Consider the following 15853-nt stretch of genomic DNA (forward strand, 5'->3'; position numbering starts at 1 on the left):
TTTTTGCCACTGAAGATGACATCACAGTTGCTCAGTTCTCTCAGTAGCAAGTGACAAAATGGCCGCATTCTGATCTTGATAAAAACTGCTGGATTTTGCTGCTTAACTCATATTCCACCAACTCAAAGTTAACCAAAATACCATATTTAGACAAGTGGCAATGCATAGAACATATCATTGGCAATAATTTTTTTTATGGGGGGGTACTTCCACTTTAAGAGATGCAAAATCTTCTCATGTAAGTGTAATAAGAAGTTAACAACTGTAAAGCTTAAAAAAAAAAAAAAATTAATTGACTGTTCACAATGGGTACAATCCCTGCAAGCCTCTGACCAATAGTTTTCAGACTGAATTCGGGTTTGAATTTCCCGCCCCCTGTCTGCGGATGCGACGTCATGTGCCCATTGTGTACGTGAAGAAGGGTGTGTGCAGTTGAATTTTTCGTCAACAGGTGGCAGTAGCAACTCGATATTGAATTTTCTTAGTTAAAACGCTTTAACTTTTGATAACAAGAAAGGATGCATATGTTCATGTTTGTGTATTTTTTTCACCTTCCTCGTAAAAAGCCACAAGCCAACATGCTCATACTTTCATGCTCGTTGAACTGAGGTTTTGAATTTGTGTCAAATTTCAATTTTTTTGCATTCCAAGTCCAACTCAAAACATTTAATTGTACCTTTAAGATTTATTTATTTTTAAATATTTTTTGTACAACACATTTTAATTTAATTTAATCATTATTAAAGCAAATTCACCCCCTATAGTTAAGTGCACTGTTAACATCTGAAGTGTGTATATCGTTACATTAGCTTACAGCAATATTAAATATGATTTTTTTATGAATTAAACCTCTGTCTTATATTTAACACTTAGGCCCACTGACTACTGTATTTTATTATTGGTCACGGGGGTTGTATGAGGTAGTACTTGGTGTCAAACCTTTGAGAACCACCGGGCTGCCCTAATGTATATGGACAACACATACAGCAAAGGAACATTGGAAATATTTGTGTAGTTGTTGGTGCCAGCTATTGCAATTTGTCATTGGACTTTGTCAGGGGAAATAACTGAGATGAAATGATGGATGAGCTTTGTTTATCTGCAGATCTTTAAAGGGGGGAGGGGGGGGGGGGGGGTTCCGCCTCAGGTCCTGAGTCAGACTGTGTGTGTATGTGTGTGTGTGTGTGTGTGTGTGTGTGTAAAGTGTGTGAGTGTATTTGCAAGAGGAGGGGGACTCTTTCATAATCCCACGCAGGGTGACGAGTTGTAGAGCGTCTCTCCGGGCTTCGTTCGAACTTGTGGCCGCAAGATGAAGCCCACATCTTGTGCACCGTTGCTGGCTTGGTGATCATTTGAGACCGACATGTCCGCTCAGGGACTCTTGAGCAGCGTTTTCTCCTGCTCCCTCAGCCCCAGGACCATCTCCAAACGTGGACTTAGGCAGACCAGGAGCCTGGATCCGACTCTGATGAGGCACTACGGAGCGGAGAAAACGTCCTACCAGGTCAGACGCCTCACTCGAGATGTAACCGTAACTTCTTTGTGATGCTTTGTGTCTGTTTAAGTGACATGGATGAAAAACAGGTTGAAAAAGAACGACTGATTAGAAATTCCACAAGTGATGGGAAGTCCCTCAGGGAGTACAAACGGGGCTTCTGGTAATCTTAAGAGAGGAGGAATAGAATACAATGAGGGCTTTATTGGATACAAATATAGTTAGAAATAAAGTTTCTACAAAATGTATTCAACTGGAAATGATTTTCGAAAAAGGAATCTCATAACAACCAAATAAATAATATAGAGCCAACTTGTCATGACAGTCGGGGTTCCCTTTAACTCAGCAGTGGACTGGCAACTTTACATTAATTAACAGTAACTAGGAGCCCTCTTTTCGTGCTATCATAAGTCCAGCAAAAGTGCAGTGTAGCTGTGTGCAAAGGTAAAAAAAAAATTGGGAACAGCAAGTGTCAAAATGGCCGGCCCCTGAAAAGGTGGATTCAGCTGCTTAATTTATATTCCACAACTGCAATATTAATCAGAATGTCATGTTTAGACTAGTGGCAGCACATCGAACATAGTATTGTAAAGATGACGGTCATGAGCTCAATTAATTCATTCATACAATTAATCAGAGGGTTTGATGCATTCTGTTGTCACATTTATGAATGAAACATAATGACATCCACCGCACATCAGCATCTGTTTGCGCCTCAATCAAATTCACCCAGATTGCATTACGCCGCCTATGCCCCAATTTAGACCTGCTTTTACCTGGTCTAAGGTTTCGTCTAATTTCTGTCAGGTGGGGGCACGTAAAAGAGAGCATACTCAGTCCGACGGCAATATTAACTATCAGTAGTGGTGAATGACTATCGTATAACCATTTTCAAAAACAATGCACATTCCATGAAAACTGTGGAAATCTTTCCTAAGTGAAGGCATTGCAACATTGCTGCATTTTCACAACAGAGCGGCCCTCGTTTGCGTCAGCAGACCCGGGATTCAAACCATGTGTGTGACTTTTTTTGTCAAAAAGGGGTGTGACACTATGGGAACACACTGACACATTTTGCAACTATTTAGCTGGATGCAAATCAAAACGGCCTTCTCATTTCACAACAATTCGGACAACAACAAAAAAAGGTTAACCCTTTGATTGCCTTTTTGGTTATTTAGACAAAGGGAAAAGGGAAGGAAGTTGAATTGGCAATTCATTAAACAACTTAAGCTCAATAATAAGACTTATTATATTGCACTGAAGGAAAAATATATTGCCCTGTATTTTTATTCACCACAACGAAAGAAAAAAAACAACAACATTATTTGATTTATGATCCAGCGCGATGGCCACAAGCGCCTCTTTTCATTAGAGCTAAATCTGCTGTGGCAGTAACGCGCATATAATTTAAGACTGTTTGTTCTGCACAGCCAGTCCTCATGGTAACACTGTTTATTTTGTGCAATGGAACCTTGACATTATAAATAGGCTCGTAATGAAAACCAGATATCTGGACCATCTTATAATCGTCAGCAAGAGAGACAGAGTCGGGGCGCTTATGTAATCGTAATGAAATGGATTGATATTGCAGAAAACAACTTATAGATGTCCACCATCGTTTTGTTTTCACCCATTTTTCATATCGCTGTTCGCTGACTTTGGGCAGCTGCTAGCCAATTGCAACGCACACGTAAACAAACAACCATTCACACTTCAACAAATCCAGCATGCACATTTTTGGAAGGTGGAAGGAAGCACTTGGGAGAAAACACATATGCGCGGGGAGAACATGCACACTCCACACAGAAGGGTCGGAGCCAGAATTCGAACCCCTGAACCACAGAGCTGCGAGGCAAACGTGCTAACCACTAGCAAAATCATGCCAAATGTGTTTTAAAATAGCATTTTAACATTCTTGAGGAAAAAACAAGCACAGCTGACTTAGTTCATGAAATAATTATTTGTTTTGCTTTTTCTTTAGCCTTTCGTGGCATTCTTACAATACTCATTCCAAAAGAGAGACTGTGACGAGTGACATCCCGTGAGATCGTTTTTTTCTTTGCCACACTCATTCCTAAAAAGAATGACAAGCATCAGTGTGGAAATTGAAGGGGAAAAAAATCGATATAAGTGCGATGTGAAGTTTTAAGCTTTTAACACTTGTGTGACAAGCAAGCAGCTCGGTGCACTCGTGTTTAGCATGTCTGTCACACTTTTCACTGTTGGAATCTCAGCTTGCTGTGCTTGAGTGTATTTATTGCAGGTATTCCAGCTTTCTCCCACGTTTTAAAAACAGCCATGCAAGGTCCATTGAAGTTGGTGTGAATGTGAGTGTGAAGGCTTGTTTGTTTTTATGTGACCTGCAAGTGGCTGGCGACCAGCCCAGAGTTTTAACCACCTCACCACCGCAAGTCAGCTGGGAAAGGCGGCAGCTCACCCGTGACCTTACTGAGGATGAGCGCTATACAAAATGGATGGAAAATGAAGTTATGTTACTTAAAAGACTGCCAGAACCGTTTCTAAAGGTGATGATTGTGATAACGGACTCTGGAACGGATACATTTAATTTCTATGGGAAGATTGTTCGGACAAGTTGGATCTCTCTCTTGAACTTGAAAAGAATAACACAGGGATGAGTTGATCACGTGATCTGTCATGCCACTGTCATGTTGCTTTATGACTAAAAGGAGGAATTCATTATAGGCGGAGTGTCAGAGAAATGCATTGCACGCATGTAATAAATGGTCTTGTGCTCACTAGCTGGGGGGTTCAGTAGCCTGAGCTAACGTTAGAACAAAGAGGAGTCATCTGGTTTACATGAGCAGACTCAGCTTTCCATTGTGGGCCAGCATGTCTTGATCCGTGGCTTCATTTTCCTGCAGGCCCATATTTCTTCCCACAGTACAGTGCCCTTTTTTGCATGGCATGGAATTAAGCCTCTGACTTACCAATGCATCGCTATGGCAACTACTCCTGAGTCGCAGGAGCTGGCGGGTGGATGGATGCGTGTAAGCACAGAGGTCAGAATCAGTTCATTCAAATCTCAACGTTTGTTCCCAAGAGCTTATTATCTGCGGCGTGTCAAGTCACAGGCTGTTAAAGTGACAGCGGGGAACCGCATCCAGATCACAGTGTTTGCTTTGAAAGTGAGGGAATAACAGGGTTAACCTGACAGTGGGTAGGTGTATTACCTGTCATGGATTTATGAGGATTTCACTGTACTCTTTCCGTTTGCTCTCTGAGTAGGATCAAACGGTTCCCCTTCTGAGGGTTGTACAGATATTGTGTATGTATTAGCCCCATACAGCACACAGTGGGGGACAAAAAATGATCAGTTCTCCACAAAACCCTGCTATATACTCAAATACTCACTCTAATGACTTAAAAAAAAAAAAAACTATTGTTATGTCAAAACTGATCATTATTATTATTATTATTATTTTAAATAAAATATTTGTATGCATATATATATTTATTTACTTATTTATTTCAAAAATGCTCGCAAATGTGTTGGCCAATCAGCTTCTAAAACTGTTTCCGGGTATTTTTGCCTCACGCTTGGTTCTTCACCATAGCAACAGTATAGCGGAGGCTCATGGGAATTGATGCGTTTGGGGTCCCGTCAATCCGGCGTACAGTTAATTGTACGAGGTGAATAATTCACCCAAACGACGAAAACGCGTAAATACTAACGTAAAATAAAACTTAATAGTAACGAAAACTTCATCTATGTCATAAATTAACTATATTTATGCCGTCTCAGTCTCACTTTTTTTCTTTTAATCATCGCTCTTTTGATGAAGTGCTCCCGTTCGGGAGCTTTCAAAAGGGTCAGTGAACGTCCCGTGGTTTCTTCTCCTGTCAAGAGTTTGGACGATGGCTGAGAACATGTCGACTCCTCTACTTATTTTAGTAGGCAATTTAGTTCGGGGTCAAGTGATTTCGGAATGTTTAATCGAAACGTTGCGGGTTTGAGTTTTCAAAATGGGCGAACCTCGTTTGAAGCGAAGCGTTACTTTTCATGTAAGTTAATTACTATCTTTGTTTCTCAACAATTTGCGCTTCTAAAGTCTGTTCTGTACGTTCTATTTTAAGCTTTGTTGATGATTAGATTATCACCATTAATTATGTTTTCGTTTTTCTCAAAAATAGCAATACTCTAGTGACGTTGTATTTTTGAGCTTGCATGTGATTATTTTTTTGGGAAGGAAATGTATGTTATTTGTTTATTTATTTATAAAAATAAAAATAAAGCATACATATTTAAATTATTACAATTTCGGTGAAAGAGTTAAAACCTACCCAAAATGAAATTTGCAGGGAAAAGGAAATCAAAGTCCAGCTCCATTGAATGGCTTCCTGAACACTGGGGGACTACTCACCGCCCATTTGCATGTAGCTAAGTGTGTTTCTTCAGTATTATCGCATGTTTCGATCTGCCCATATTGTACGAACTACCTCCAAGCTTTCCTGTCTTTGTATTCAAAGGGAGGGCCAACAAAAGCTTTGCATCTCAACAAAGCCTTTTAATTGGGGTTAAAAGGCTTCTCTATGCAAGGAAAAGTGCAGCAGCTTTTTGGTCACTGGAATACAAATACTGTCCTATGCTGGCTGCTGAATAACAACACAACACAACATGTGTTTAAACTAAACATGAAATATAGAAAGAGTCACGTACTCGTGAGTTTCCTATTTTATTTTGCAAAGCACACGTCCAAAGAAAAAAAATCCAACGAGCTTTAACGTTTTCGTAAAATGAACATAAATATATCCTATAAACTTCACACACCACAACCGTGCCAAATTGAAATGATTAAAAATATCCCTAAATAAATCAAATGAGGCTTCAAAATCGTATCATGAAAAATAGTTCAAATACTACAACCTCAATAAATGGTAGCCACTTCCTCAAGCATTTTTCTTATGCGAAGACATAACGACGTGTTTGAGTTGTAAATGTCCTCTGTACTGTAATATTGAGTTCAGCCTTTTTTTTATGTTTTAATGACAAGATTTGATGTAGCACCAGAAGATAACTGACTGATAGCAGGACAGACGCCTCATTTTGTCTTTTATGTTTGTATCTGTGTCACTTGACTGAGTAGCGGTGCACTCGCCTGACTTTGTGCCTGACTCCAGGCACCGTGGGTTCAATTTCGCCTCAGTGACAGTATGAATATGAGTGGGAATGAGTTCAACAAGAAGTCGAATCTGTAACTAACACTTGAGACATTATTGACCTTGAATAATAATGGTAGAAAACTTTCCTGCTCTTGCATCACAGGTGCTTCCAGGCGAGTAGTGTGATGTCAAATTGAGTCACAAGAAGTAGACACACTTGCACAAGCTAACGAGAGCCAACATCACATTTTTGTTCCGAGAAGTGTTCGTTGGCAGATATTTCAAGCAATGTTTTTGTAAAGGGATTTTACTATCTTTGTTAAAATCAGATGATTTTTGAATATTTTTATTATTTTTTATTATTACTTTACACATGAACACATTACAACATAAGACAAAGATAAGGACATTCAACCCCCCTTCCCCCCCAAAAAAGGCAATTAAAAAAAAAGCAAATTTTTGCAGATTTTTCTCCCTATTATCAAGTTAACAAATACAAGTATATAAAGTACCCGTATTGTAAAGCAGTCAAATATTCTCTCTGCTTAATTATCAATTTTTTCAAATAGTCAGCCTATTAATCAGTTATCGAAATTCTATTCTGACAATATCGGAAACAGCATCGGCCTCAAAAATCCATGTTGTTGGACACTAGTTTTTGCAGTATACCTACTGTAATGCCCTCACACGTGGGAAAGGAGAGCCACAGTTGCCAAGGCACTGTTCATCAATTATTAACAGATCAATAAATTTAGTACATATGCAGAAACTGCATTTAAAATGTGTCTCTGTCTATGTTGTGAAAAATTGTTGTGTCGCTCTGGAACGTATCCCCTGCAATAAACGGGGGGTTCACTGTGTATTATTGTGGTTGTCGTAGAACCTTTGGCAACTGTCTCATAATATCGTTCCCAGCAGGTTGTGTTGTAGATCCCTGCTACAGTAGCATGAACTTAATTCTCATTTAATGGAAGCGAGCCACTTTAATGTAAGCCTTATCCTGATAATGAGTGGCTAAGCCTCTTCGGAACACGGCTCATATGATTATCTTGACTTGCGCTGGATGGATCAAGGCGACCGTAATCTGCAGCACGGTGATGCTCGACAAATTTGAGGATTGTTCATCAGATTATTGGACTCGTCGTTGGCGCCAAATCACCACGTTTGGCTTTTTAGGTGTGGGGATTTTTTTATTCAAATGTTTGCACGCACAACTTTGAACGCACATTTTTAGACGCACGCACCTCTGTTTGAGTAAGATGTCAGTCTTCATTTGGTGTGTGACGCAGGAGAATGATTAATGCTGATATCATGTTCATGGGCCGTCGCATCCATTTCGAGCTCTTCATAGTGGGATAGGGTAAGAATTGTTGAAGGTTAAGCAAGTGGTGGTTATAGTAAAACATTTCAATGACAGACATTTTATGATTTATTTATTTTTCCCCCCACACACACATTTTAGCAATTTTTTGGTGACATTGTTGAAAACGTCTGGAGACTTTGAGACTCCTTCCACAGAAGTTCAAGCAGCACCTCCTCCGCGTCCAGGCTACAATGAGTGCCGCATGTACGAAATCACCAGCTAATTTTTATCTATCAACATATGTATTTATGTAAATTAGCACCAGTTTTATCTTACATAACACTGGAAAAGAAGTGCAGCGATACGGAGGACCAAAACTGCCCAAATAGAAAAATGAAGTGCAAATAAAATGGATGTAAAAATATAACTCAAAAATTAAATACAAAAACATATATAAATAAAAAATGTATTACACATAAATAAAGTAAAAATTAATGTAGAAATAAGAACAAGGTTAAAAAAATATAAACAAACGTGGAAATACATACAAAAATAAATATATAAATACTGTATAATTAAATACAAATCAATAAATAAACACTCTGCTCTGACAATGTCAGCATGAAATACGCAAAGAAATGTTATTCAAATGAGGGGGCGGTCCTAAGTGTATTTTAGGTTGGATTATATTTTATTTCCTCAATTATTTTTATACTTATTTATTTATTTGTAATCATTTTTACTTTTTTATTTATTTAGTGTTTTTTATTTCCATTTACAGTATATAATTGTTTTAATTATTTTTTTAATTATATATTTTTATATTCATTTTTATGTTAAATTTTTTACTTTATTTTTTTATTAATTTTTTTACTTACAGGCACTTTTTCAGAAAGCGGAAGATATCATTTACTTGGTTGTTTAATTTCACTCTTGATAGGTGAGCAGGCACTGAAGACCCTACTATTTGTACATAAAAGATTAAAAATCATATTTTAATTTGTTTCCTATAAGTTAGGCAAAAAAATTGACCTTTACTATTGGCTGCTATGTTGTATCTACCAGTGCTATACCTTCATTTCCAGCGGCTGAAAAAGGTTTGTTCAAAGATGGTTATTCTTAATAGTAATTGCATTTAAGTACTTCCTGAAGTACGTGAACATCTAATTCAGAGTTTCCTCCCTGGAGATGCTTTGCCAGAGGCTTTTACAGCAGCCACCTTTCACTATTCACTTGCTGCTTGTTTGTGGCTCTTCCTGACTTAACTTTTCTCTTCAGTAATTCAAAAGCTTTTAAGTGAGATCAGGCCATTGAAAAATAATCAATATATTTGCCTTCTCAATTTTTTGGGATGTTGCTTTCAATGTATGGTGTCATTAATTCATATGCATGAGATCAAGCCGCTGAGTTGTAATGGCTAGGTGTCCCATTACTTTGGTCCATATTCAACCATCATATTGCTCTAGTGGATTAATTAACATCATTAGCAAAGGCTCAGCCCCCTGCAACACTTCGCCTCTTGTAGAACAAAGTGCTGTCACGCCACTCTACTTTGCCTCGATCCAGTTAAGCTAAAATTATCCCCGTACAAATTGTATAATCGAGTCTTGGGGAAATTAATTTCACTTCCTTTTAATGTCTTCTAATGTCCGTGTGTGTGTGTGTGTGTGTGTGTGTGTCCTCAGGGAGACTTCACATGGAACAGCGTGTCAGGACGCTCCGTGAGTCTGAAGCCCGTCCCACTGCAAAGCCTCTCCCAGCTGGAGCGGGTTCGTCTGCAGGACGTTGCCTTCAGGCGACTCCTTCGAGATCGCAACCTGGGCTGCCACGTCACTATTCCTAAACGTACACGCACCTCATTCTTATGTGTTACTGTTGCTATAATATTGCAATAAATGATGGCAGACTTAAAAGTGTTGTCTGCTTTTTAGATGGTCACAAATACAAGAAGTCGCTGAGACGTAAGCTGGATTCACTTTCTAAGGAGAAGAGTAAAGACAGAGGTAATATGTGTGAAGTGCTTTTCTGGGTACACCCTTCAACTTTTGTACCCTTGACACTCGATTCTTACACGCTCATGACTCGGTGCCAATTGGCTAAAGGCTTATATGGCAGTGTTGCGCAACATCTCACCAGTGCTCAGCTATGAGATTATTAACAGCGGAGTTTTACACTTAAGCTAGAAAAAGAAACACACTCTTATTTCTTTCCCTGGTAGAGGTACTAGCTGAAACATATTAACACTGGAAAGCAATGATGTTAGCTTCATTGATTTGCTAGTAAATATACTTCTACTTTCCTAATGTACGCCCATGTCTCCTTGTGTGTCAAATTTGCTGAGTCAAAGTGCAGTTATATCCCAACTACCAAGGTGCCTATTTTTAGTGTTTTTGTGATTGCATCATGATGTTGAAGCATGTTCCCCACTGAGGAATGTCATTTACTTAAGCCCCTCCTCCACCATCCACTTAAGAGCCCACCCGGCCTCTACACTTGAAAAGAATCTCTATAAATGTACTCAACTTCATGTAAGATAAACAAAAACATTTTGAAATGGCAGCTCATTGGTTGGCGCACATCCTCTGACAAAGCCACGCCCCCTCCTTCCTTTTTTACACTTTGTGTTTACAAAAGCACTAAGTGCACTCAAACTCTCAATATAGAATGCATGACGCCCTCAGTCCGTGCTTGTTTAATAATACACTTTGCAATGTAAAGTATGGCACTTAATACAATCTGAAGGGTAAGCACATCTCACTCAGAAATGAACCGAAATGTTTCATCAAGCATCATCATTTTTATTTATTTGTTTATTTAATTCCTGGATCAAGCAACTCCTTTTTTGGTCACACCCCATCCCCAAAATGGGAAAATAATTTTTTTTACTTATTATTAGTTAATTTTTTTTATATAATTCTGCTTGTTTTGTAACAAATATTAAAATTGTATTTAATTTAATAATAATAGTTTGATAATTAAATGATAATTACATCTAAAAACGACATTAATTTTTAATAGAAATTGGAAATCTGGTGGTAAATTTATGACAGTCAATATTAAAATAATGACTATGTATTTAAAATATGACACATTTTAAAAGAATACCAACACAAAGACATTTAACTTAACTAATTCACTGCAATTGACGGCTATAGACGTCAAAAACCTAGATTTTTTTTTATTAGAACAGATATACATTTTTTGATTAATCGGCCCTAATTTTTTATAATTTTTTCTTTAAAAAAAAACATTATTAATTTTTGTTTTATTAAAAATATATAATAATCGGGAGTTAACTAGTGAAGTCATGCCATCAATTACGTTTAAAAATTGTAATCGCCCGACACCCCTAATTTTTAATAATTAAAAAAATATATATATACACATTATTAAAAAAGAAAAGATTATTAAAAAATAGGGGCATCAGGCAATAAAATTTGTAATCGTAATTAATCGCATGACTTCACTAGTTAACTCACGATTAATCACAAATGTTCTATCTGTTCTAAATGTACAAAAAAAAATCTTAACAAAAATGGGGAAAAAATGTTAAACTAATGAATTTTTGACGTCTATAGCTGTCAATGGCAGTGAATGAGTTAAAAGGACATGTAACTTAAACACCGTTTTTTGTTACACCTCGAGTACTGTACTTGTATATCTAATATAATTATTTTGTTGATTATTCATACAAAAAACCCTTGGCGAAGGAATCAACATGTACTCCCATGAACTTGTCTGTCCCACAGAAGTGACTCCCCAGGCCTTCAGCATCCCGCTGGCGCAGGTCATCTTCAACGACCGCACGCACAAGCAACGCCACGACGCGCCGCAGGAGCAGCACTGCGACCCCACCGAGCTGGTGCTGTCCTTCCTCCACTTCACCTCCACCTTCAAGAGGGCCAACAAAGAGCTGTCGAGCAGCAACTCGTCCCTCAGCTCCAATTCGGAGAGTCCCAATAAGTCGCCGTTTGCTCGAGCGGCCGACGCAGCACCAAGGACGCGCAGGAGGGTACGATTAAACCTTGCAGTCATTCCCTATGTTCTCAAATAGTACTCTTAGTTTTCATAGAGTGCATCCAGTTGATTTTTTGGTTTGTTTTTGCGAAAGAAGTAACCAATGGTGGCTGTAATTACCTTTTGTTTGACTGTGATAAACATTCACAGTACAAAAACAAAGAATTTCATGAAACCGTTTAATCATCACAATGTACTGATATAAAAAAAACTATAGCATGGTAATATAGTTTAGTTGCATAACCATTATTAACTCCCTAAATCAAAATAGAAAGAAGATATTCGCAAGAAAGAAGTAGGAAGAAATAAAACTTTTTTTCTACCCCAGAGTAGAAATGGAATTTATTGTCATTGTCACAAATACAGAGCAAGGAAATCCATTTTACAGTTTCAACTCGTCCAAGAAACATGAAGAATTAATGACACCTACTAGAGGGAGACAGTGGTGGAAAGACTGATGTGCAAAAAAACTTTGCCAATAAAATTTACAGCCAATTTTACAAAGAAAAAACATAGAGCATATAAAAAAATAGCTAGTAAAATTACAGGAAATACTTGGCACCAATACAATTTACGGCCGATTTTACACAAAAAAATTGCTGAAATACTTTTTGCAAAAAAAAATCTTTGCCATTAAAATTTACAGCCAATTTGACAAAAAAAGACTTGGCATATATAAAAAAAATTAGCTGAAATGCTTAGTGCCAATAAAATATACGGCCAATTTTACAAAAAACTTAGCGCAAAAATACTTTGTCAATAAAATTTACAACCGATGTAACAAAAAAATTAGCTAGTAAAATTAGCACAAAAACACTTTTTTAAACACAAATTTACGGCCAATTTTAGAAAAAAATTAGCGCATATTAAACAAAAATAGCCCGTATAATTTGCTGAAATACTTAGCGCTAATAAAAAATGGGGGCCCGATAGGCAGCGCCCCAATGTCTTAGATAAGAAAGGGAGGAGAAGGTTAGGAAGAGAGGGGGGAAAAAATCAACTCCCAAATTATGCTCCTATGTAAGTTATTTAAAAAACAAAATGGTTGTCATCATCCCCTTTTAAAGGGCGGCGTGTCGGTGGACTGCATCACCGACCTGGACGATAACCAGTCGCAGCTCTTGGAAGCCCTCCAGTTGTCTCTGCCAGTGGAGGCGGTGGGTAAAAACAGGAAGAAGAGGCACGACAAAAAGCTGAGCCTGAACCCCATGTACCCCCAAGTGCCCAGGGTGGTGGAGCTCTGCTGCCAACACCTGGAAAACCACGGTACTCATGAACCAGATGTAAAGGGCTCGGCCCCTATTCACATTGCTGTATTCTTGATTGTTTTTTTTTTTTTCATGAATGCTCATAAATCATGTCTGAGATTGCTATCATCTCTGCGTAGGTTTACAGACAGTGGGAATTTTCCGTGTGGGGAGTTCTAAGAAGAGGGTGAGGCAGGTAAGAAGTCAGTAACATGATGGTAGCAACAGCATCAGCAATGAATCTATTGTTTGTTTTCCTTTCATCCAGATGCGTGAAGAGCTGGATCAGGCGTGGGAGCTACATTTGGACGAGCAACACAGCGTTCACGATGTGGCGGCGTTGCTGAAAGAGTTTCTCCGCGACATGCCAGACCCACTGTTGACGAGAGAGCTCTACACGGCGTTCATCAATACGACGTGTGAGGCACACGCACGTACACGTACGCATGAACAAATATGACGAAAAAAAAGCAGTCGTCAGTCACTGAAGCGTTTTCCTTGACTGATAACGCAGTGTTGGCGCGGGCAGAGCAACAGAAGGCCATCCAGCTGTTGATGTTCTTGCTTCCACCCTGCAACTGTGACACGCTGCATCGCCTACTCTGCTTGCTGTCCGCCGTGGCTGCACATGCTGATGACATGCTAGATAAGGAGGGACACAAGGTGAAGAGGCGCTCCAGGTTTCAGATTTATATAATCCTTAAAAAAAAAAAAAAAGAGAGAGAGAAAGAGATCAGTTGTTTCCCAATTTTAATCAAACGGGTTTTTTTCCCTCTTGGTGTAGGCTGTGAATTGAAACATTTTGAAAGGGTTAGAAAACGTCATTGAAATTCTTAACCCAAGGTACAACAACCTTAATTTGAAACCCTAGCCCTGTTTTGAAAAGGCGCGAGAAACTCTTACTCCAAACTGAAACCCTATCTGAAAACCCCAATTTGAAACCATAACCTCGGCTTGAAATCCTAACTCTGAACTCTGACCCAAGTTTGAAACCCTCATTTAAAATTCTAATCTTTAATGTTACCTGAAACCCTATTTTGAACCCCTAAACTCTATATTGAAACCCCTTCAAACCCTAATTTCACTCCAGGGCCTGGGCTAAAAACCTAAATTTTGAAACACCATTCCAGGCTTGAAACCATCATTTGAAACACCCAACGGCCACTTTATTAGGTATACCTATTCAGCCAAATAACACCCCAAACTAAACTTGCCTCTAAAATAAAATAAAATAAATGAAAATGACTTAATTTAGATAATTGTGCTCTGTTTTGAGTGACACTTGCTTTGTACATAACTTTCTTAATTTTAACTGTTCCATTTTTATGAACCTTGAGTTTAATCAAATTGAAATAATCAAAGTTTATTGTCCACTTCAATATCCAGCCCAAGCAGACGCCTCTCTTTTGCCTGTTGGGAATAAAAACAACATGTTGGAACTTCCTTGATTAAGACTGATCCCACCATGTGGCATGTCGTTGCCTCCAGGCTAGACATGCAATCTGCAAAGCTAAAGCTCACTGAGTGTAGAGTTTGAAAAAGATTGTAGTCACTGCAGTGGAGTAAAACTGCAATATGTCACAGTGAGAAATGTTTCGTGGTGATTATTTATCAAAACGACAATAAGGCATGCCTTCTTGAATTAATTGTGCTGTTGTACCTTGTGGGAGAGTAAGTGTACATTTAATCCTCACTTTACTTTAAAGCTGGGCTTCTACTTGTTTGCTTAAAAAGAAGGTCAATGTCACAGCTGCTGATTAGAAGGAAATAAATGGTGGCGGAACAGTACAGAGTTGTCTGTAATTAACCTCTGTGTAAGATGTCACAGGGATGTGTGGATGTGAATTAAGGATCATGGTTAATTAATCGTTCCAGATGGAGAAAACGTTCCCTATTAAGAGAGTAGGTCCAAGTTGCCTTGTCATTGGTAATAACCACTGATTACACACTATTATTCATGGCTCCTGGTAATGTTTAAAATTGCCGTAATCACCCGTAATAATGGTGTATGAACTCTTGTCGTTGATGTGCTCAGAAACCAGGCAACAAGATGACCTCATTAAATTTAGCCACCATCCTTGGACCCAACCTCTTGCACAAGCAAAAAAACTCCGACAAGGAGTTTGCTGTCCAGAGTTTAGCCCGCGCCGAGGAGAGCAGCGCCATCATCAGCGTGCTCCAAACCATGATCAATTCATGTGACTCTCTGTTTCTGGTAAGTTACACTCACTGTAAACTGTTTACTATCAAGTCAGTGGAATTTTTTAATGGAGCGCAGGCGCCTAATGAAATGTAAACATTAACTTTTTAAGTTTTTACAAGTATACTTTTATAGTCACTGATAAACAAAAGTAGAACCGCGGTGAAGACTTGGAGGCTCTTCAGTGGTTTAAAGTTGAATTGTGTTGTAGATGAAAAGAAGCCTGAAATATTAAAACAGTAGTTGATACTTTATCATAATGTTTAATTATTAGTTTTATCATTGCAAACCCGTGCTAATTTTATGAATACAACGTGACTAGATTGTTGATAAACTTTTTTCCACATATATTAATGTATTGGTAAAGGCAAAATATCTGGTCGTGTGCAAAACAACATTTGATTTCTTCTTGTTAAAAAAAAAAGATATATATATACATATCATATGGGAACCATTGCTGGGCTCGA

General features: G+C 38.3%; 1 protein-coding gene across 3 annotated transcripts in view; it reads left to right on the top strand.

Moving 5' to 3' along the window:
• The first annotated feature begins 1197 nt into the window (after positions 1-1197).
• Positions 1198-15853, top strand: part of LOC147164595 (rho GTPase-activating protein 6) — a 17105-nt gene continuing 2449 nt past the window's right edge. Inside the window, exons 1-9 of one of the 3 annotated variants that reach the window (XM_086092018.1) lie at positions 1198-1504; positions 9608-9767; positions 9854-9925; positions 11672-11934; positions 13007-13205; positions 13327-13382; positions 13455-13626; positions 13701-13849; positions 15222-15401. In XM_086092018.1, the coding sequence (XP_085948144.1) occupies positions 1364-1504; positions 9608-9767; positions 9854-9925; positions 11672-11934; positions 13007-13205; positions 13327-13382; positions 13455-13626; positions 13701-13849; positions 15222-15401 (1392 nt within the window). In that variant the 5' untranslated portion in view covers positions 1198-1363. Of the gene's footprint in view, positions 1505-5368; positions 5522-9607; positions 9768-9853; positions 9926-11671; positions 11935-13006; positions 13206-13326; positions 13383-13454; positions 13627-13700; positions 13850-15221; positions 15402-15853 lie in introns of those variants that run through there. The other 2 variants (XM_086092019.1, XM_086092020.1) reach the window with 2 other exon arrangements.

This window comes from Leptonotus elevatus, chromosome 12, assembly GCF_054856555.1.
Source record: "Leptonotus elevatus isolate MCC_2025b chromosome 12, RoL_Lele_1.0, whole genome shotgun sequence".
Lineage (NCBI taxonomy): Eukaryota > Metazoa > Chordata > Actinopteri > Syngnathiformes > Syngnathidae > Leptonotus > Leptonotus elevatus.